The following is a 23,173-nucleotide window of genomic DNA, read 5'->3' as shown; positions in this document are numbered from 1 at the left end:
CCCAGCAGCGCGGATGGGGAGGGCGGCCCCGCGTTCGAATTCGTGCCGCGGCCCCCGCCAGCTATTGGCCCGTTCGAGAAAGGAGGGAGAGCCGCGATTGGCTCGGCGGCGGGGGCGGCGCGGTCTGATTGGGCAGAGCCGTGAAGGGGGCGGGGGTAGTTAAAGAGCCGCCCGGCGCCGCGGCCGCGGGCCGCTTAGAGCTGGGGCGAGCGGCAGCGGGCGCCCGGCAACCGCCCGTCAACGGCCGCGCTGAGGGGCGTTGGGGGGTACCCGGGGGGCGCTGACGCCCCGGAGTGCCCGCGGGGGGTATGTGAGAGGGGACGCGTTCGCCTTCAGCGCTGCCTTGGTGCTTTTTTTATTTACTTATTTTTTAATTGCCTTTTCCTTGCGCTTTTTTAGGCTTTCGGGAGCGGTGGTTTGGGTTGGTCTCGCACTGTCCTCGCAGGGAATGCTGAGTGGGAGTGGGTCTGAAGTGGTATCGGGGTGTTTGTGGCTGCTGGGGAAGAGGAGGCTCAGGGGAGGCCTTATTGCTCTCTACAACTACCTGAAAGGAAGGTGTGGGGAGCTGGGGTCGACCTCTTCTCGCAGGTAATTAGTGATAGGACTAGAGGGAATGGCCTCAAGTTGTGCCAGGGGAGGTTCAGGTTGGAAATGAGGAGACATTTATTCTCAGAAAGAGCAGTCAGGCGATGGATTTGGTTGCACAGGGAAATGGTGGAGTCACCGTCCTTGGGGGTGTTTAGGGAGAGGTTGGATGTGGTGCTTAGGGATATGGTTTAGTGGGTGACATTGGTAGTAGGGTGATGGTTGGACCAGATGATCTTGGAGGTCTCTTCCAACCTTTATGATTCTATAAAAAAGTCAGTACCACCAAGCCCAATCTACCTGTCTTTAGTATTCCCTTGGCTCCTAACATTAAACCACCCCTCCTTAAAATTCTTAAGACAACCCTAAAAAAAAATCAGAATCTGATTTCTTCACGCTCCCCCACCCCCTCTCTTTTCTAGGCACAGCTCATTGGTATGGGTGATACAAAAGAAGCTAAAATGCAGATCACGCCTGAAACTCCAGGACGAGCCGCGGTCCTGAATCCTTTTGAAAGTCCAAGCGATTATTATACTCTTCAGGAGCAGATTGTCTCCAGTCCTTCAGTCTTTAAGTCAACAAAATCTTCATCTGTAAGACCTAGTCTTTAGATAGACATATAGATGTTAAAAATAGCACTAATGTTCAGTAATGCTTGAGCACTGTATTACTTTATTTATAACAGCGTATTTTAGTGTACTTTAGTGTAGTACTAAGCCAAGAAATTTGGTGGCATTTCAGTGGTTCTTCTGGTGACTTCAGTATGCTTCTTAAAGTACTAGCACTGTTGCTCAGTCTTCCTACCTTATTGATAATAATGATTATTTTAAACTTTAAATATTTGGTGTGCCAATAGATTAGCGTATACCTGGTAAATACAAGAAAATTGAAAGAATAAAGAACGGTTTTTAAAAATAAGTATGGCAGTGGTGCTCTTGTCCCACATTAAATGGAACAAAACCAATTCCTACTTAAGTGCTAAGCAGTCTGTATGCAAGCAAAGCTTATTTTTACTTTTATTATGAGCTGTTTTTCATGTATATCATGCATTGCACATGTATATGGAACACATTTTCCAGTTGTAAATTACATTCTGATTTTCAGTAGGAATTATCTCAGTGAGGTTTGCAGAGGGCTGTGCTGGTGAAGCTAAAAAGATACATTTGGTAGATCATTTTCTCAGTGTTTTGTACTTAGGTGTTAAATAAAGGAGGGAGGTTGCTTTATTCTTGAACTGGATTTTGTCGTGAACTATGCACAGCATTCCCCCAAAGTGTGACTTTGTGGTCTGCATATGGCGTTACCACTCCTAAGGGTCCTTGGAAAAGTGAAATAAAAGGAAGGTTGCTATCGTATTTGGATATCTTGGATTAGATAAACCCATTAGATAATGTGTTTTCAGGGAACCACATTTTTCATTGTGGCAATCCAGAAGCAGTTTTATCCCATGTTCTAGATCGTTAGTAGATTTGTCCTCAGAAATTGAGGGGAAAAAATGACAACTTGATTTGTAAATGTTACCAATAGGCTTCCACTTCATATTATCTCACAAATCGTTTTCATACCACTACCAAAATGAAAAAATCTGATTGACGTGGGGTTTTGTTGTGTTTGTTTTTTGAAGCAGGTCATTTAAGTAGAAACTTTTTTGATTGGCTTTGACAAATTATCCGCAAGTTATGATTGTGTTGTTCCATAGATATTTGTCCTGTGGTTTTATGTTTATCATTTTTTACTAGCAAGCATTAAATTTCTATTTCTTTTTTTTAGACACCAGGAAAATTTAGATGGTCTATCGATCAGCTTGCTCTAATAAATCCTGTGGAAATTGACTCGGAAGATGTTCGACGCCAAGCAATGTATTTGAGTCATGCTAGGTAACTCACCACCTGCTTTTAGGCAGTTAACTTAGCTTGAATAGCAGAACGCTGTTCGTTTGCTTTATTGATATTTCTCACAGCATTAAAGAACTTTTATTCAAATCTTTAAGCATAAGTTTTTGTGTCCCTGAAGTGGACATAATATTTAGATGAGGCTCCTCTGTGTTACTCTTTTTTAAAGTTGAGAACTGCAGTGCCTCTCTGCAGTTTGGAAGACAGCTAGGTACAGCGGTCAACAAAAGCAAGAAAGATAACTTGCCAATAACTACTATCTAGCTACTGTTCCTGCTTCTTGTCACAACACAATTTATCTTCTCAGAGTGTTCAGTATTGACACCTAGGAAGCATAGACTTCTTTGGTCTTTGGGACACGTGCAGAAGGATAAAGCTGGGAAAGCCCGTACTGGCAATCCAGTACTGTTTTTGAAAGGTACAGATTATAACTAATATGAAGGAGGGAAGACTAAATTAAGGAGAAGACTGCTAGTTACTTGAAGTTATATGGGATCTTGGTCACAACATTTTCCTTTCTCTGAATGTTTTCATCGGGGAGGGGGAATATGAGCAAGTAAAACACTCTTGGTAGTCAGAGCTCAGGTTGAAGGATGGTATTTAACACTACTAGTGCAGTGATGTGTCAAAGGTAGTCAAGGGAAGTCCAAAAGGGCTGATTCCTGTAAATAGTCCCATGTGTTTCTCAGGTGTGAACTTGCACAAAGAATTGCACCTCATGGCATGAAGCACCATAGTAATGGAATAGTAAAAGTCCTCTTTCCAATTTATTCCTGTAGGACTTTCAGGTCCTGCAAGTGAAATGGAGGAACAGATAGAGGGCTGTTCAGGGTGAGAGTCCTCTGGATGTTGTGAATTAGACTTTTTCTTATAGTCTGACTGTACTTCCATTGTTCTTTTTGGACAGGAAAGAGGCATCAGAAAGAATAGGATTTTCTGTTTATAGTAGAGATGTAGAAAGAATATAACTGTCCTTGGCTATATCCGTGGGTCATGTATATGGGTGAATGCATGGGGGGGAGAGAGAGAGAGGTATATATATATAAAACTTTGTGTGACAACTCATTTTAATTTATCTTGCATAAATACTGCTTTACAGAAACTAAGAAGTGTCATAAATGCAGCTCTTGACATTAAAAGTTTCTGATTTAAAAAAAAAAAAAAGACTTTTTGAAACCCGTACGTAATCCTTAAAACCACAGAATGTTTTGGGTCGGAAAGGACCTTAAATCTCATCTGGTTCCAACCCCTGCTATGGGCAGGGACACCCCAACAGACCAGGTTGCTCAAAGCCCCATCCAGCCTGGCCTTGAACACTTCCAGGGACGGGGGCATCCAAAACAATGTTACACAAACTATATGCTTTTAATAAAGCTTGTTAACAAGTCATTTTCTCAAGCAGTTGCGAAGAACCAGAAGTGTAAGGAATTTGGTGTGTATTTCAAACTGTTAATTCTCCAGTATGTAACAAAAACATTGGGTAGCACCAGTGTGAAAACCTATGAGCACTCTGCGTAGCCTGAGTGTGTATCATATGTAGACTTAGGTTTGTGCAGTATTACTGTTTTCATAAACTGGGCATCATCTATGTGCTGTATGTTTATTGCATTATCTATAAATCAATTAGGAGAACCTTTTCCTGGCAAACTGTAAAGGAAAAATAGAAGGCATGTCAGTAACTTTCATAGCTGTGTTTTTTTAACGTGGCACAGTCTTGTACAGGAACTTCCCTCTTTGTTTTTACTTTCTATTGGTAGAATCTATACTATCTTGCATGCTGTGTGTCATAGCTGGAAGCGCTCTGTTGCTTGAAGTTGTGTGCAAGACTGGCTTTTATTCCTGTTAAATACACATGCCATTTTCACTTTATTATCGTGGAGTTAGGCACTAAAGAAAATCCATCCTATCTCCGCACTAGCCAGTGCTTTTAGTGGGAGCTGCTTTCCCCCAGTTTCACGGTTTGTCCTTTGGAATCTGGCTTGTAGAGATGCTTATTACTCATGATCCATTATGCATAACTAAACAGTGATTGTATGTTTACTCTTTTGGTACTGTACCAGAATTTTGTGCAAGTGTCTTCACAGAACAGTCATTTATAATGTCTTCAGCTACATCTGCTTAGATGATGCTAAAGACAGCATATCAAAGTATTGCAGAGCTCTTTAAAGTCTGATTCCCACCAAAGAAAGAGAGCAATGAGGGAAACTTTATGTATAGGTACACTTATATGTTTTTTTTAGCAAATAATGTCTGTTATCTGACTGCTTTTTAACATTATGTACCAAGGGATACTAACTATGCATGAAAGTATTGTGATTAATCTAAGATGATGAACAGTCATTGTAATCTTTTTTGAACCTTATAAAATAGAAAGTAGTAATTGAGACTTGAATGTGATTGTTAGAGGAAATATAAATGGAGGACCTCACATATCATTTGAGGGCAGTTGAAATAACTGCAATTTTTAAAGACTATTTTTAAGTAGGCTTCTTGATTTATTTTTAATTATTTTTTGCTAAAGGTGTGTTAAGGGAATGTATTAATTGGTTCAAATTGGAACATAATGTTTTATTCCTGAGCTGAAGAAATTATGTAAGACTAGCTATTTGAAAGGGAGAACCCTGTGCTGGGAAAGTAGGCTGTGTCAGAAATTTGAGTGTGCAAATGTTCTATAAATATCTTCTGTTGCCCTCTTTTTTGTTAGTCTTTTTATTCTACTTGATTTTATAGTAAGCTTCTTTAAACCATTACCATGAGATTAGGCTTGCAAAGTTAAACATAACTAAATGGTTTATGTTGGAAAATCAACTATAATTGAGCTTTTGTTCAGATTAAAAAAAAAAAATGCTTACTGATACAAAGAGTAAATAGAAGGTCAGCAAATCTGTACCTGTACATTTTACACATCTTTTTGAAATGAATTAAAGTAATTGAGATATGCTTGTCCATTTCTAAACTTGTAGTATGAGTTTATTGCTTGTAACAGTAAAAACATCTTAAGACTTAAAGTTTAGTATGATTTCATTTATCACATTTCTCTTAAAAATATGTTTAAAAAAAAGACTACATGGTTGGGCTTAATATTTTTTTTCCAGTTGTGATGGTTTTGGTAACTTAATTGTTTTTTGTTCCTTAGAATTGATAAGGAGACAGAAGACAGAAGGCAAAAAGCCATTGAGGAGGTAATCAAACTTTCTATGCTTTAAAATGATAATTTAACTATATGCCTTCCCTCTCCCCAAAAACCCCACACATCTTTATTATAGAATATCAAAATCCAGAAGCGTATTAGATTTTATTGAGTGGTAAGAAAATAATTTTTGCATCCTCATTTCTTGCAGATACAGTTAGAATCCACATGCCTTTTGCTTCCCATCTTCTTTCACACACTTGTGAGACAAAATAGATTTTTACCTTTCATGTGGTTTGGCTAAGAGGAATGTAGCTGTAAGGTAGTGCTTATAGTTTTACCTTGAGGCTAAAATAGCTTGTTGCTTTTTTTTTTTCCCTTCAGTAACTGTTAGGTAGTTTACTGTTTCTTTTATTGCTTTTTTTTATAAAAAGTATAGCAGAAGCTTTGTGATTTTTATTTTCTTTCTTCCAAAGTCTACTTAGTTGGAAGTCAGACCTTCTTTTTACAGTGTAGCTTATAATTCTTTATTTTTTTTAACTATCTGGTTGTCTAGTAGAGAAGGGAAAGTTAAGTGTTTCAAATTTTCACTACAAAAATCTTCAATGTTTTTTCAATTTCAACTAAGAAATACATGCAGAGGCTGCTCTGATAGACATATCTTCCATACTGTTATTGACCTGATGTTTGTATAATGCTGTTACCAGTTTGTTCCTATAAGCAGAAAATGTTTTATGATTCTATAAAGGTGCTATGTAGTTGGCCTGTGGCAAAGATGCTCTGTTGCTTTAAATCTGCATATCCTTTTATTTCTTCCTTGTGAGGCCTAAGAACAGCATGAAATGATATCTCAGATGGGTAAAAATCACACCTGTAGTAGTTGCATGTTTCAAGTTGAGTTTTGTTGCTTCAGTTCCAGTCTTGCTTTTATTGTGAGAACAGAATTTGCCATGCGTTTCTTGACGCTATGTAATAGTGTTCATGTCCTTAACATCAGAGTATTTTTAGAGTATAACTGACAGCAGGTATAGTTTCTGATTCAAAAAAAGACTAAGTGCCAGTACTCATACATGTTTCACAGCTAGCCAGTGTAGACAAATGAACTAATATTACCAAAAAGCCTTGGTCATACACTTTTCTTATTGTTACTGCAGAGTTTCTTTGCTACTTTTGCAAAATATTTTAATTGTCAAAGTACAACGACTTAACAAAATGAAAATTTGAAACTAAGTATGTTAAACTACTCTGCAAGTATGGTAGTATGCAGTAAGTACTGTAGAGATGACTCAATTTTTTAAATGAGTAGTTAATGTTAAATTAAGTGTCTACAGTTTTCATTGTGCAGACTTGAAAGATCGGAGCTGGTATGTGACATTCAGAACGCGGGTTCTTTTCAAATCAAACTGTTCTTCATTAATATCTTGGGGTCTGAAATAACAAAATATATAGGTATAATAACACTATCTTTTAGGTTTGGGGAAGGAAGAGTTAAAATTCTTAAAATACAGGTCAATTAATAGTAAAAGGTATGCCTTAATTTTGTTCTTGGTCAGAGTACTAATCTAAATATAAGTTGGGAGTTCACAATTCTTCAAAAGGCTAAGATGTTTTTATTCTATGTTACTCTAGTTTTTCACAAAAAGACTCATAGTTCCTTCTCCTTGGACTGAACATGAAGGCAAGCAAGTTTCTCAGTTTAATTCAACTAAATGTAAGTAGCTTTTGTATGTCCGCCTAGATTTGTCTAGCAGTTGAAAAAAATTATCCTTTGCTTTTTTCAACCCCAAATTTCAAGAACCACTGATAAAAGATGGCACAACTGATGGATTTCTAATAGTTCTCTACAAGTGCTTTCTTAGTTAAAAAAAAAAAAAAAAGTTAGCCCAGAATCTTATGTATTTTTTTCTATTTTTTTCTTTTGGATCCTGTTCTTAAATCTTTTTCCTGTCATAACATTTCTTCAACCAGCTTAATTCATGCACGTAACTTTGCTAAGCTAGTACTGATAATAGCCAAGTCTTCTGTTTCATTCGTCATCTTTCTCATATTCTGATTGCTTTCTTGTCAGTATAAATGTATGAGAACAGAGTTCTGTATTTTTCTAGCCTTATTTGGTATGTAAATGTCCTGTCCTCGGTGTCCTGCTATCTCACTATCACTGTATGTTGTGGGTTTTCTAAACTTATTTAATGTATGCCATTATTAGGTTTTATTATTAACATTGTTATAAGATTTTATACATAGTCAACAGAACACACAGTAAATGGCTTAAAAGCTGGACAAATGTTGGCTGTGAAGTACTGTGTGATCGGAAATTCTTAAATAAGTGGGGTCTTTGTTAGAGTATAAACTATTAAAATATTTCCTCAAGGAGATGCAAGGCGTGGATAGTGGGTATTGAATTGTCAATTTTAAAATAATCAGTTCTTGAGCAAAGAACATAGGCCACAATCCTAGATCTGGGAAAGTGAGTGGTGAAACAAAGTGGTGTAATGCTGTATAGAAAGGATAAAGTGGTAGATTCTTTGTCTTCAAGTCTGGACTGCATGATTTTCTGCAAATGTGTTTTACTTGAACACAGCCTATTTGCCTAGCCATAATCCAGCTTTGTTTCTAATCTCTAATGCAGAGGAGGCTGCAGTGGGCAAAGATTTGGGCAAAGTTGATGCTATTTCACAAAGCTTTTTTGAATAGAAATGTTGTAATTCTTAATCGGCTATAATCGTAACTTTAGTATTCATTTCTAATCTCTCCAAAACTCTCCAAAAAACAGCTATATACAATTTCTGTATCAAATATTCTAATTTACTGCTGTTAAGTTTCAAAACTATATGCAACACATACTTAGTTAAATTCTTATCTATTTCTCAGCCATAGATCTAAATAGCATTTCTCCAATTGGAAGACAGCTACCTTTGCAGCCTGGGAAAAGCAATGGTGAGTAAAAAGCAATGTCTGTGAAATTACAGGTTTTCTTTGAAGCACTGTAACCGATTTTTTAAAGGCTACTTAACTTCAAAGGGGAATGCTTTTTTTGGTTAATATTCCTGAAGAAATAACTGTTCTTGAACTGTGTGCTACTGCTTATCTTAATATCTGTTTCTTATAGTAATTTCATTCTATTATATTGGTTCATAGTCTTCAAAAAGTGAAAAAAAAAAATACTCTGTGGAGTGTACTTTTTCCAAGTCCATATGTACTCTATTCTCTGAATTTACAAATAGTAAATAAAAGCTTCAGGTTTATGGGTAAATTACAGTTTCAAGAAACCTTTAATGTATTGGATCATTTTGGGTTACAAAATCTTGGTTATTCTCTCTGCCAAATAAATAATTTAAAAGATGTCTTAAGATGTCTGTTTCATTTTAGATACTTTTTTCTTCCAAGGTATTTTGATCTTTCTCCCATTTCCTTTTCAATCCTTCTTTTCGTCAGAGGCCTATTTCCTCAGTTAGGAATGCCTCTCCAGAGGCCTCTGTACTACAGCCCTCTATTTTATCTCTAGGCCTGATGAGTATGCTATGTATAGTGTTGCCAAATCAGAATCCTAGTCTTAATTAACACTTTTCCTTATTGCAACTGTAACCTTTAAATAGCTCAATTGCAATGCAATTTAAAAGTTAATTTTTGGTTCTGCAGTTATACTAAAAGGTCACTGTAAGCTAATTTTGTTGATTTTATTCATTACAGCTGCTTGTCAGACAGTACTGTCTTTACCAGTGGATTTTAATTTAGAGAAAATACTAGGTATGCTTTGTAATATCTAAATTTAATTATGGATGTCTAAATAGAAAACTTGTTTTTGTCTTGTTTTTGCTGTTTTTGTCTTATGAAATAATGAAAACCTAATGTATGAATGAGAGTTTTTAGTAAGTGGTCTTAAAAAATAGCCAGTTATTGTATGTTGCATGGTACAAACAACTTAAAGTTGATATGATTAGAGTGTAGACATAAGGATAAGAGATGGAGGATGATTGGAACTATATTAAAACACCAAATGCAAAAATGTTAATAAGCAGAAGACTTTTTTCCTCCTTCAAATACCGCAGTTAGTTAACTTTGACAGCGATTTGTGATTAGATCAGCTCTACAATAAGGCCTACAGCCCAATCTTTCCTTGAGTAAAACTATTCTGTAATTCTGTGCCTTTAATTTAAGTGAGGCTGTGGTGGTGACTAGCAGTTAAATGGTGGCAAAAATGCCATGGTTGCTGAGGAGGAAGGGAGAATAGTAAAAAAAAAAAAAAAAAAAAAAAAAAAAAAAAAAAAAAAAAACAAAACCAAAAAAGACTAATTACTGTCTACTGTATCAAGCAAGGACTGCTTGGCAGGCAAAAGGACTGGAAAGGCCTGTTCTCACAGTTTATGGTTGTGATTTATCAGCTTAGAGGTTTTTGGCTGCTTCCTCCTATCCCAATATTGAAGTTCACAACCCCCATTGTGCCAGTTAAATTATTTGTGAGATTGCGGTATAAACTTATTTAACTTGGTTATCAAAACTAAAACAGAACCATATGTAGTGCTTTAGTGTTTGATCTTAACAAATGTTTCCATCAATGAGTAGTGCATGGATTCATGTGAACTTTCATCTCTTACAAGAAATAACCAATTAGAGCAAGATATTTGAATGAGTTTTTGTTAATATTGGTATGTGCTTCCACTGTAAACTACTAAACTGCTTTAACTTCAAGTTGAATCTGGTTTACCTTTGGATACATCACCATGACCATCAGAGCACATGAGACTTGAAAAAGGGTCTTGTCTTGCTTATAGAGTATAATAACACCTTTTACCAATTTAAAATGTTAAGAGTAATACAATTTTGGAAAAAGGCTAGTAAGCAGATGCTAGCATCTCTCTGTTAAATAAATTGCAGACAAAAGTGTTAGAGGTTGATAGGCAGAAGCAGAACCTTAGTAGATGGAGTGTAATGATTGTTGTAATGATAACAAATGATCCCTTGGGATAGGTCCCTAAATTAGTTCAATTCCTTGCTGTAATGGTAAATTGGATTAAATGTTTTAATTTTGTTATATATGCCTCCATAGCGGAAGGTTTTTCTTGCATTCTTATTGGAAACAACTTCCTCCCCACGTTTCTAGGTGAATATTTTAGAACTGATGAGTTTGCAGATCAGTCTCAGGAAAATCTGAGCTCTTCATCACTCAGAAGAAAGCTGTTTTTAGAAGAAAATGGAAGTGTATCTGAGTGTTTGTCCCCTCCTCTGCATAATCCATGCAGTAGTCAGCCACTTGGAGTGCTTTGTTCAATAGATATATCTCCAGTCCGGTGCAGAAGCCCCTTGGAAACATCTAGCTCAGTAAGTAGCCTGTTGGGGGATGGATGGGATGTGACTTAGCTGGCACAAATTCTTTACAGCAGGCTGTACCAATTCTGTTTTCTAACAGACTTAAGATGAACAGCCGTGTTTTTCAGAAAGCTACAACTGCTTTATGGGAGAGCAGGTATTAGACCAAGGGTGTTTTTTTAAATTCCATTTTCAGAGCAAATTTATATGAACAGAAATCTTGGAAGAACATATAACTAATTTTTAATCATACATAAAATTATGTCATGCTGCTATTCTCTATAGAAGGTATTGTGTTTTAATTTCCTTTTGCTATGAAAAAGAAGTAGGAATTGATATATCAAGGACTTTCCTGTAAATATGTTGGAAACTGGTTATTTGTAAAATGTGTACATATGAAAAAATGTTTAAATCGATGAAGTGCTATCTAAAATATTAGCTGATATAAGCCGATGATACAATTATATCCCTTATAGTTCATAAGCTCATTCGTGTTGGGAGAAGTAACTTGTCATATAAACAGATCTTTGCAGTGCTAGATAAGCTTTTTTCTTCTCCATTGACCAGCAAATTTCAGATGAATAGACAAATACTAGAAAATGGAACATAATGTCTGTTTCTTAAATTTAAGTGAGGGTGAATCTTATGCCCAGATAACTAGCTAAGCTGTTTTAGGTGGTATAGTGGTATGGCTCCATCTGTTTGGAGGCTGATGTGCATGGAAAAAAAAGTAATTCCAGCAAAAGTGTAGCTTAAAAAAAGTCCACACCATAGTAAAGCATTCCTATAACACAGTTATACTGCTAAAAATATTTTGTTGTGTTTTTTGCACCAGACTCTTAAGCAAGATCTATTGTATGTTTTCTTGAGGAAAATTACTTTGTCTGCTTGTGAGTTAAGTAATTCAGATATTGATTCTATTAAAATATAAATAGTAAGCAACTTTTATCTGTCATGGTGTTAGAAACTGAGGTGAAATACTTGACTATACGGCTCTGTTTAAGCTTCTCATAGTTCTTAAATGTAATGGGTGGTACATTCTCAGTTGGTATTAAGTGGCAGAGTCCATTGCTCTCTTCTGTGCAGAGGCATAAAGTCGCAAGTGAAAAGTTGCAACAAAGTTAAACTAATGAAAGATTGTCTTCATACAAGACTAGATTTCCTCAGTACTGCCATATTAAGCTTGTAAATCAGAAAATTTCTTATGTGTGCATATTAATCGAAGTTTCCATTATGAAAATGTGTTCTTTTTTGTTATTGAAGGGTCAGTTTTCATCCAGTCCTATTCAGGGAGGAACAAGGGCGTACAGTCTGGGAAGCATAACCAGCCCCACATTTCCAGAGGGGTCTCCTGCACATGCTGGTTCTCCTGCTTTTTCACCAATTGCTTTTCATATAAGACATACACCGCTGTCAGGTATGGTTTCACTGTATGTGTATTACTCTTTCTTGATTTACAAATTTTGATTATAAAAGCAGCTGTGTTTTTACTGGAACTTGTTTCAGAGACAAGGCAGTGGGCTTGGCATGCCAGCAGTCTCCTTGTTTGGCACAGTCATTGGCTGTGAAGTATCTGAACATTGTGGAACAGGGAAGTGTATCTGCTTGCAAAAATCAGTTCAGGAAAATGATGTAGAAAAAGGAATGGAGACCTAATGAACAAAATGTAAAGGATTAACCTAGTGTGTGGAGGGAGTTTAAAGCCATATGCCTGAACAAAGACAGGTCACAGTTTTGATTTGGTCAGACCTGAAGCATTTTAACTGGATAAAGAATATTTATCTTGAGCTTTCAAATCATGTTATGGTCAAGACGACTTAAAATGAACTTGACTAGAGAAGAAATGACAACCATTTGTGTCCTTGCTATTAGTCTAGAAGATGTCAGTATTTTCATGTTTCATCCATTGCCTGGAAAGACTTAAGCCATGTTTATGCATGATTTTGCTCTGAGCCTTACAGTGTTTCAGTACAGTTGCATTAACGGATTGCATTGATGTTTCCCATGTTTGATTTTATTTATTGACAATTTTATTGCTACTCAAAATTTTTTACATGCCTATGGAATGTACGCATTTATATCTATTCTGAAAACAGACATAGAACCAGCCTGCACACGCTTTCCTGGGAACACTGGAACATTGCTGTTTGAAAATGCAAGGCCTCCTCAGCCTTAGACATAGTTTGCCTTGCAAAATGTGTAGTTGGAAAAAATTTGGTGGTAAAATTTGGATTAAAAGGTTGCCTTGACCATGTCAGGCTCTTTTAGTAGGCACTGGGGCAAGGAGGCAGTTCTCTGAGAAATTCTGTGTAGTTGGCTATAATTATTCCGAGTACTGCAAAGCTTTGAGGATGATAACTTTTAAGTCCATCTGATATCTAATGGAATAATTTTGTTTTTTGTGTTTTTTCCTGTGAACAGACCAAAGAAAACTTACATTTTGTTCTCCAGATATTTCTTCTGCATCCAATAGAATGACACCCCCGAGTACAAGAAGTCCTTACATAGATGGTTGTTCTCCAATTAAAAATTGTTCTCCTATGAGTCTTGGAGGATGTAGAGGAACTGCCCAGTATCAGACTTCTGTCATTAGAATACCATTTGCAGTTGAAAATCATGATGAGGATGAGGACAAAGAAAATGCTGCTCCTGCAGAAGTTCGGTTCCCAGAAATGGATAATGGGATAAACTTGTGTCAGCAAGATGGCGATGCTTTCGCACATGGTACACGTCTCGTTGTAACAACTGTGTCTATTGCACCAGATCACTCGGAAGCTTGTAATCAAAGGCTGTCATCATTTCAGGATACAGAAGGCTCAAAGGAGAATAATACTGTAGATATGGCTGATGCAGCTGAAGTGTCAGAGGAGAATACTTGGATGAAAGAAACAATTGGCAACAGCAATACACCCATGACCAGCTTTATGACAGGGATCACTTTCAGTATTGAGAACTCCCGCATGTGCATGTCACCTCTCGCGGAAAGCAGTGCAAATCCTTGTGACAACAGCAGCATTCAGGTAAAAATAAAAACCTTTTGCTTTTCTATAAAATTGAACTAAATGAAGTGATGTTTAGCACATATGCCATGCTGGATGCATTTGCCTGTTTTTCCCTCACTGGATGCAGCATGCAGGTTGTACTGGGGCTTTTACCACGCACTCACCCCAACTTCCATTCTCCAGTGGAGCTTACATAGCACTTAATGATTTTTTTTTAATGTTACTACATACAGTAAACTTGATCCAAATGAATTCTGGCTAACCATTTTACAACTTGCTTTTGTTAGTAACCGATAGTTTGTGGCATTTGATTAACACAAATTAATCCAAGTCATATCAAGTATAAAAATCTGAGGGATTTATTGGTGATAAGTTGCAGTACAATTTAAAGTTCTTCCTCTTGATTTCAGGTGGACAGTGGTTATAATACACAGACATGTGGAAGCAGCATTATGGATGCTGTGGGGGCTGAAAACAGTTGCAGAGAAAATGATGTGAATACTAACATATTTCAGAATAAATCTCAGCTTCCTAAAACAAAGGTAGGAGTTAAATTACCATAAAAAATGAGTCTTCCCATATAATTCATCCGTTTATTTTATTCAGTTTCGAGGGGTCTGAGAGAAAAGACTGTCAGGCGATTAAGTGCAAAACAGCATATTAATATAGCATCATTTCAAGTATGTTGAAAACAAGGACGAAATATAGGACAAACATTGTAAGCTGTCAAATTAATGTATTCTATGATAAAGGAAAAAGTAGTTTAACGAGAAACTGAGGTATATGCACAAAGGATAGGTTGTGAGGCTGATCATGTCTTCTGAGGCATTATAGTCTGTCCTTTTTTTTTTTTGTTCTTTTTTTCTTTTATTGCTTAGTTTTTAAAAACTTGTGTGCCTGTGGAGAAGCACATTTTTGGAGGAAAATTGTCCACCACTTCATTTTATAAATTTGCTTCCAGTTTTCTTGACTGTATCTGTCGGGCTGACTTGGTGGGGGACTCATGGAGGGATGAGTCTTGTGATTATGAGCCCTGTAATGACCTACCTTAAAAAAGCCTACAGAAGACATCTAGCAAGGCTCCCAGGCTCTTAATCTTGTGACTGAAGGAATTCTTCCAGTGCAAGGGAAGCAGAGCTATAGTTTCTTTGCAGGAGAAAGCAAAGGTATCTCCTCAGACTTAGTAATTATGGTCTTATAAACTTAGTCATTTATTGTTGTCTTCTTAGCATGGTTTATAGTCTTTGAAGACAGTAGTGACCAGTAACTACAAAAAGACCTGAGCGCATTTAGCCCTGATTTCACTTCTGGATTTGACATGCTAATAGCTGCTTCTCTTCCATGGTAGAGAGTGGATTGATACTGTCTCACAGACCAATGACAAAAAATTTGGGCTCAGTTCAGATTAGGATAACTGCCCTTACAGGAAGAATTGATGAATATTTTTTTCTCTAACTAATAATACTAATCAACTCTGAGGTCCTGTCAGAGTTATCCTAGTGGATATAGATTATATGTGTGACGGTATCCTTCAGAATCAGTTGGCTTCTATCGAATGTGTTCTAGAGAGTCAGCAATGTCATGCAGCTGGCTTTTCCCAATGCCAGTCTTGCAATGACTTGGTCCTGATTAAGCCCAACTCTATATTTTGGATTAGAATTTTTGTCGCTGGCATTATGTACTTAATTCAGCTCTTACAACAGAGAACCCCCAGAGAATGGAAAGCAAAAAGCATGGCTATTGCTGGCTGAAAGAATTGAGCCTCTCTCATTCAGAGCATGTGTGCTCTAAGAGATTCTTGTTGACAGCCTGTCTCAGCAATTGTCAAGAGAAAACATTTTCATTGCTCTTTCATTTCAGAAGAGGAAAGATGGGAGGCTAAGGTACTAACTGTAACTTGGCATTTTCAGATAGTAAGTCTGGATCTTGTTTCTTTGGGGGGATTTTCTGTGAAAATGGTTTTAAAATAAACTTTTCCTTATAAACCTAGGAGTGTTTTTTAAGTCATAAGGACAGTCAGTTGCTGAGAGCAAAATCTCCAGAGAAGCAATCCTGTTTCCATAAAGCGAAAACACATAACACGGTATTTGGTCAAAATGCAAGTTGCAACATTTCTACCTGGAAACATAAAAATGAAAAACAAATTCAGGGATTTCACAAAAGTGGTATGTAATTTCCTGATTGGGAACTTCAACTGTGTTGTCTAATAAATGTTGATATGTATGATTTCAATGTATAGGGAAATGGGAAAGGGGGGTAGGGTCAGCCTAACTCAAGTGATGAAACTCAGCTGACTTTCATTAGGAATATCTGTATGTTTCATAGTAGATCAGACTGTTAAAAATGAATGTGTTGATTTTAATACCAGGCTAGTCCTTCACAAGTTTTGCTTTGTTTTGCGTGAAAACACCATTCCAGTTGTAGAAATAACTTTTCCACAGTTAAATTTTTTAATTCTCTTATTACTAAGATGAGCTTTATGTCAAAAGAAGCCTTTCATCAACTCTTTGAGCAGTTTTTGTCTTGGTTTCACAGAAATCAAGGAAAAGGATAGGAGATAAATTTCTTTATAGGAAAATAGAATTTCTCCCTTTTAAACAAGCAGCTCTTACTCTTTACTCTGAGAAGTGTGCATCCATCAGTTTACCATTACCATGTACTTAACTAAGATATCCTGTTGGTTACCTCAAAGTTAAATGATAGTGTTGTTACTTTAGTAAATGCATTACTGCTGATCTTGAAGATGATCACCAGACTTCACTAATGTCTAGTAAGAACACCTGTCCAAATCCATGCTCCAGTATCCTTTCCAAGGAAGTAGGTGCAATGATATTCACTGGTCTTAGTATGTCAGTAAGGGAACAGTGCAGCCTTTGTTATTATGGAAGTAGATTACATTTCTACTTCCCTCTTATGTTTCAGTCCTAATCCTATTATGTCTGCTACAGGAATTACCAACAAATTTAGATAAGTATCTAGGAATACAATTCTTGCATGCCAGTTTTTGCAAAAAGCATTCGTTTAAGAAAACTCAAAATACTTTTGCGAAAATCCTCAATGAACAAAAGTAGCGGAATGAGGAGGGTCTGGAAGCCCAGAACTCCCTTTACCTAATCAAATGAGATTTGGTTAAATTTGATTGGATTTGTTTAAAAGGTTCATTTGGAGTTAATGTGCTTGCGTGTGTTTAGAAACAAAAGTATTGCATTTTTGTATCCCTACTAAGTAAGAGGGAAGGGAAGAGATAACGGGAAAATTGGAATTTGGGGGCTCTGTGTTTGTAGAGCTCTGAAGCTTTATATTTTTGTGGATTACTCAAAACATCCATTTTAGTAGTTGCTCCAGTTGAAGTAGTCTTTCTCTCTTTTTATAGCAACGATATCCAGTCCCAGGATGCTGGATGGAAATTCTGCTTCCTATTCTGTTCAACAATCCACAGAAAGGCCAACATCACAGTGACAGATGCATAGCCATCGGCATACTAAGCTTGAAACAGTTGGTCCAGCCTGAATTTGAGGGAAACTGACAACGTTTTTAAAAATTTCGGAAGTATGAATAGCATTGCATAGCATTAAAAAGCAATGTGTTAGAACTGGGACTTCTGTGTAGGCATTGTATGAATGGAACAGTTCTTGAAAAAATGTCATCGGTAACTTACCACTGAAGGCTTTCTGAAAAATATCCGTAAAGAAAAAGGGAAACTTCTTTGCTATCAATAAAACGTGGTTTTAGTCTTCACATTTCAAAAAATAAAAATTAAATAAAAATCACTTAAGGTTTCTCACCAGCAAACATGATGTATGTTATTCTTCAGTAACAATTTTATCAGTATTTCTGTAATGTTTATCTGATGATAATTGAACCTAATGTCCTGAGAGATCTATTTGATAAACTTGAAATCGTGCCTTGCTAAAAGGTGGAAATACACTGAATTGATAAATCTTAGAGGATTAGTTTTTTTTAAAAAGTGAAGAATTAATTTACATTTCTGTCAAATTAGTATATTTAATTGGGCATTCAAAATATTCTCTGCCTTAGCTGATAAGATTTGTAGCTCAAAGGCAAAACAGCTTATTGTCAAACTTAGGCGTATTTATTACTTTGTGTCTTTTGTTTCTCATTATTTTCTTTAACAATCAGTTGAATGGGTTACCTTTAGGTTACTTTTAGATTTCTGGAATGTGCAAAGGAACAAATAACAGTATACAGCAGTGTAGAGAGGGGGAAGATGAGAAGCAGGGTACTCCAAATTATGATCCATTTCTGAACTGCTCTGTATGATAGGTATGATTAAGACTTGGTTTTACTTTTTAAATGAAAAATGTTGATTCTTTATAGTGATCTGTTCTGTGATCAGAGGCTTTTAAAGTAGCAGGTTTAAAAAAAAAAGGAAAAGCAATCACTAAAATGTTTGATTGCGCCCTCTAAGTATTTCCTCAAAGATAACACCAAAAATGGTGGGTATGTGTGTGAAGTAATTAAGGACACCTTCTCCCCAAATTGCATTTTCTATCCTGTTTTAAGTCTTCAGTTAGATTGGAATTATTTATTTTATGAGAACTTGCATATTTTTGTTTGTATAATTGTGTTGTAGAAACCTACTGTACCAAATTATCATGGAAGTCATTTGATCATTCTGTTTCTCTAGTTGTACTTAATGCATTGGTTGGCACATGTTGCACAAAATGGTCATTGTTTACATTAAATTAATTTCAGTAGTTTTTAACAAGAGTCTTATAACATGGATAATTGTAAATGGAGGAGCGAAGCAGAATAAAGACCTCTCTTTCATATCTTAAATTTAGTGTTTTGCTGCAGTTTGCAGTATCTGTCACTTTAGTGGTGCCTATGTGTATTGTTTGGGTGGGGAGCACTGGGGAACTGTGGGAAGAGGTGAAGAGGGGCGGTTGACAAGCTGCTATGCTTTTATAGCAGCTTGCTATACATAAAAGTCTGGGACCAGTTATAGATCTGGTACTATGTCTATTTCTTGAAACTAGACTTCATTTGTAAAGTTTCCAAGCAAGTCTTTTTAGACCAGTGGTAATGGGATTCAAACATCTCAACCAATGCAATGTTTTTTTCTATTGCAATCAGTTAATCATGTTAATTGGATCCTTTTGAAGTCTATAAAATCTGATCAAATCCTTTGTAATGAGTGTTCACAGAGCTGAGTGAGTAGTCTCAAATGACCGCTATATCTGACCCACTGATTAAGAAAACCAGTGAGGAGTGAGTGACTGTAGCAGTTCATGGGCTGTGAATCTTAAGATCTTAGAGGAAATCTGTAGTAGGAGGGATTGCAGTTTCTGGACTCTGGGAGGTGGGAAGTGGCATTGGCAGAACAAGTCTGTGTGCTGAGGCTAGAATGAAAGCTACTGCACTCCCAGGCACTTTGGAGGATAGCTCAACTGCAATGAACTCACAGAATTCAATAGCTACCACCCTGAAAGCTTGGTATCCCTAGTTGCTGTGGTCAGAGTTTACCACTGAGTCTGAGAGCACACTTAAAATTACTTTTGTTCACCCCTGACAGCACATAAAACAGCTACATAGCCAAGTACATAGCCAAGTGATCTAATGTGACCTACTTAAAAAAAAAAAGCATGGGTAAGATTAGACCTTGTATCCTAACTTGCCCATACTGTAGCAATGCAAACCGGACTGATCACTGTGACAATCTTCACTTTTGGATGTTGGTATAAAATTTAAAATAGTACTAAAAATTACATTTAAAACGGTTTATCTGAGGGTAGGCAATGATCTTCACAGAATCACAGAATCGTCTAGGTTGGAAGAGACCTCCAAGATCACCTAGTCCAACCTCTGACCTAACACTAACAAGTCCTCCACTAAACCACATCACTAAGCTCTACATCTAAACGTCTTTCAAAGACCTCCAGGGATGGTGACTCAACCACTTCCCTGGGCAGCCCATTCCAATGCCTAACAACCCTTTCAGTAAAGACGTTTTTCCTAATATCCAACCTAAACCTCCCCTGGCACAACTTTAGCCCATTCCCTCTCATCCTGCCACCAGGCACATGGGAGAACAGACCAACCCCCACCTCTCTACAGCCTCCTTTAAGGTACCTGTAGAGAGCGATAAGGTCTCCCCTGAGCCTCCTCTCCTCCAGGCTGAACAATCCCAGCTCCCTCAGCCGCTCCTCGTAAGACTTGTTCTCCAGACCCCTCACCAGCTTCGTTGCCCTTCTCTGGACTCTCTCGAGTGCCTCCATGTCCTTCTTGTAGCGAGGGGCCCAAAACTGAACACAGTACTCAAGGTGCGGCCTCACCAGAGCCGAGTACAGGGGCACAATCACCTCCCTAGACCTGCTGGCCACGCTGCTTCTTATACAAGCCAGGATGCTGTTGGCCTTCTTGGCCACCTGAGCACACTGCTGGCTCATATTCAGCTGACTATCAACCAGTACTCCCAGGTCCTTCTCGGCCAGGCAGCTTTCCAACCACTCATCTCCCAGCCTGTAGCGCTGCTTGGGTTGTTGCGCCCCAGGTGCAGGACCCGGCACTTGGCCTTGTTGAACTTCATACAGTTGACCTCAGCCCATCGGTCCAGCCTATCCAGATCCTCCTGCAGAGCCTTCCTGCCCTCGAGCAGATCGACACACGCACCTAACTTGGTGTCATCTGCAAACAAATCTTACGTTGCTTTAAGGTATACGACAAAGGCTAACAGCTGTATGGTGGTACGGTTTTATCTTTTCCACCTACACATTGTGCATGTGTATGCACAAAATCACCCATGCCTCCAACCCCCCAATCTGGGGGGAAAGAACTTTTCCAGAGAGTAAACTAAGTCCATAGCATTTATTTTCCAAGAGACATGTTTGGTTTTCTTTTAAAAAGTAGAGCCTGAAAATTCTGGTGATGTGGCTGAACCTTTTTTTTTTGTTAATTGGACACCTGCAGATGTGGGCTTGCTTTTTAATGACTGTAACTCAGGTTGTTCACTGCTACTTAAGCCATTTTTTACTTTATCAGGATAAGGCAATTTCAGAAATCATTCCATGCTATTAGTTGTTAGCTTTTGTGAACATTAGGTTTTATTTCTTAGCTGTCTTGAGCTGCAGAACTTCCTCTAGGCTTGCTTTCTTTGCCCTTGTTTGCAGAAGGGTAGATTTGCCCTGTGTTAGTGTTCATTTTAGGCATGATATAGGTTTACGTTGCCAGCCTGCAGAATTCACTAAGAGTGAATTCCTGATTTCAATTTGTAGCATGGCTGTTGAGGTTGTCTCTTGAATGGGGTAGACTTTCATGATCTTCCTCAGACGAAGCAGGGTTGAAGTAGTATATTCTAACTAGCAGAAAAACTGAAAACAAATGAATGTGTGGCTACAGAAGTGAGATTTACCAGTAAAGAGGGGTGGCTTTTTCTACTATGCTTTTTCTTTTTTTAACCACTGGATATTAACCCTTTAAGGATGCTACCACCATAAGTCCACTGGACTGCAGCATTACTTGTTTAGGGAAGGCTGAATTCCAAGAACAGATGGAAAATAGTATTTTTCTTGCTCTTAAAGCCATCATTTTCTAACAACTTTACAGCAAAAAATTGTTCTACACTGCTGAACAAATTGGTTCTTAAATATTTCTTTCACTAGCAGTAGAAACTTTTAAGAAAAGAGAGGTACAGAAATTATATATACACTGTGCCCTGTTCAGTAACATCTACATTATTTTTTTTTTTTAAGATGATAAGGGTCCAAAAGGCCATTCAGAAAAACATAGTATGACTATTTCATCAATTTCATCACTTTGGAGATGAATTTATTTTCCTCCATAAGACAAGTAGGGCTACAATTTTGGTTTTAAAACTATTGTCCTTTTGCATACATATATTCATTAAAAACAGTTTAAAAAGCAGTTTTACAAATTATTAAAAAGTGTACTTTAAAAGTAAACACTGTTTCCATCATTTTGCCCATAGGGAAAATGAGATACAAATAATTCACATATGGTTTTAACCATTCTACTTAGCTATTCTTGTAGCTTCTTTTTCTTTTTTTCTGGTTCACTGATGCTGCTCATCGTTGTAGAGAACTGTGCAGGCACATCATTTCCTGGTATCTACAGTAAAAAAGTCAAAACTGAATTTTAGCTTATATTATGCTTATAATACTTGAATTTATCTCCTACAAGTACTCTATCAACATGGGAAAATACTACAGTAATCATCTAAAAAGGACTCTACCATCATGATGTAACTATCACAGCTAGAACACTAAACTGGAGTTGGAAAAATAAGGGAGATAAAAAAAGCAGCATCCCTCCCACCTGAAGTGCCAGCCATTCTTTTGCATGAGATTATGGTGAAATACATACCTTAGCAAATAGTTAAAAGCTAGTGGGCGGGAGTGAGAGAGAGGTGAAAAGGTCTTAAAAGCAAAATGAAAACTGTTAGGTTACAACAATCCCCACTCTAGCATTTTCCTGAAGTGCCATTACTGTCAAACAGGCCCTGCCAGGCTCAGTACGTGGCTCAGGACACTGCATAGCAAAAAGAGCTTTAGCTTTGGTAGAAACTATGAGAACTTCAAAGTAAGTAGAAAACAGACCATCTAGAACAAGGAGGAAATAGAGAAAAGCCTGTACCTTTACAGAGGTAGGCTGAATTCTCCTCTAGGAAAGAGGTGGTTAAGAAGTATGCTACGCTTTCTTTGGGAACAGGGGAAGTTGCAGCATTCATGCAGAAGAGTGAAGCAGCTTTAGAATGAAATACCCTTCATTTAGGTAGGGTTCACAAAAGAAGTGGACCAACAGCATCCACATGAATGTTCTGCTACACTCAAGCCAACCTGTGATGCCTGATGAATGAAGAGGTAATGGGTACTTCAGGAGTTTGATGCAAGGAACCTAATCACTAGGACTTCAATGCCAAGTTACATGAGTGTGACAACAATATACATCAGTAGAAGAGGCATGCTGAAGACAAGTTATGTTCTAATAAGATTAATTTACTAGAGCAACACAGTTATCCATGCTGGGATTTAAAAAAATACCACTATTATTAACACTAGCACTTAAGGCTAGGTTTTTGGTCAGCTAGCTAGGATAGGAATAATGATGACAAGCTACAGAGCTCGATAAGTACCCTCAATAAGTAAATGTCACAAGAAGGCACTAAGACACACTCTAGCTTTCTAGATGCTGTAGCACTGCATTTCCTAGAGCAAACAGTTACAGACTCCATGAAAAACAACTCTTGCCTGAGGACCTGCTTAAGAGATTACCCACAG

The 23,173-nt window shown here is 37.4% G+C and overlaps 2 protein-coding genes across 5 annotated transcripts in view; one reads left to right on the top strand and one right to left on the bottom strand.

Moving 5' to 3' along the window:
- The first annotated feature begins 142 nt into the window (after positions 1-142).
- On the top strand, positions 143-18,707 carry BORA (BORA aurora kinase A activator). 4 transcript variants are annotated; one of them, XM_035561228.2, is made up of 13 exons: positions 143-346; positions 1,008-1,178; positions 2,356-2,462; positions 5,614-5,659; positions 7,237-7,318; positions 8,479-8,544; positions 9,298-9,354; positions 10,709-10,926; positions 12,178-12,331; positions 13,336-13,934; positions 14,327-14,458; positions 15,907-16,081; positions 17,290-18,707. In XM_035561228.2, exons 2-13 carry the CDS (start codon positions 1,023-1,025, stop codon positions 17,373-17,375), a joined length of 1,878 nt encoding a protein of 625 aa, XP_035417121.1. In that variant the 5' UTR covers positions 143-346; positions 1,008-1,022; the 3' UTR covers positions 17,376-18,707. The 4 variants fall into 4 exon arrangements, with proteins under 4 accessions (XP_035417121.1, XP_035417122.1, XP_035417124.1 ...); XM_035561229.2 differs by having other exon boundaries at positions 176-306; XM_035561231.2 differs by lacking the exon at positions 15,907-16,081 and having other exon boundaries at positions 176-306.
- Positions 18,708-20,727: 2,020 nt separating this feature from the next.
- The window catches only part of DIS3 (DIS3 homolog, exosome endoribonuclease and 3'-5' exoribonuclease), a 30,701-nt gene continuing 28,255 nt past the window's right edge, over positions 20,728-23,173 (bottom strand). The window contains exon 21 of the mRNA XM_035561223.2: positions 20,728-22,004. Within this exon, the coding sequence (XP_035417116.1) occupies positions 21,915-22,004 (90 nt within the window). The 3' untranslated portion in view covers positions 20,728-21,914. The remainder of the gene's footprint in view (positions 22,005-23,173) is intronic.

Source organism: Cygnus atratus, chromosome 1 (genome assembly GCF_013377495.2).
Source record: "Cygnus atratus isolate AKBS03 ecotype Queensland, Australia chromosome 1, CAtr_DNAZoo_HiC_assembly, whole genome shotgun sequence".
Classification (NCBI taxonomy): domain Eukaryota; kingdom Metazoa; phylum Chordata; class Aves; order Anseriformes; family Anatidae; genus Cygnus; species Cygnus atratus.
This window is presented reverse-complemented; position numbering and strand designations above follow the sequence as displayed.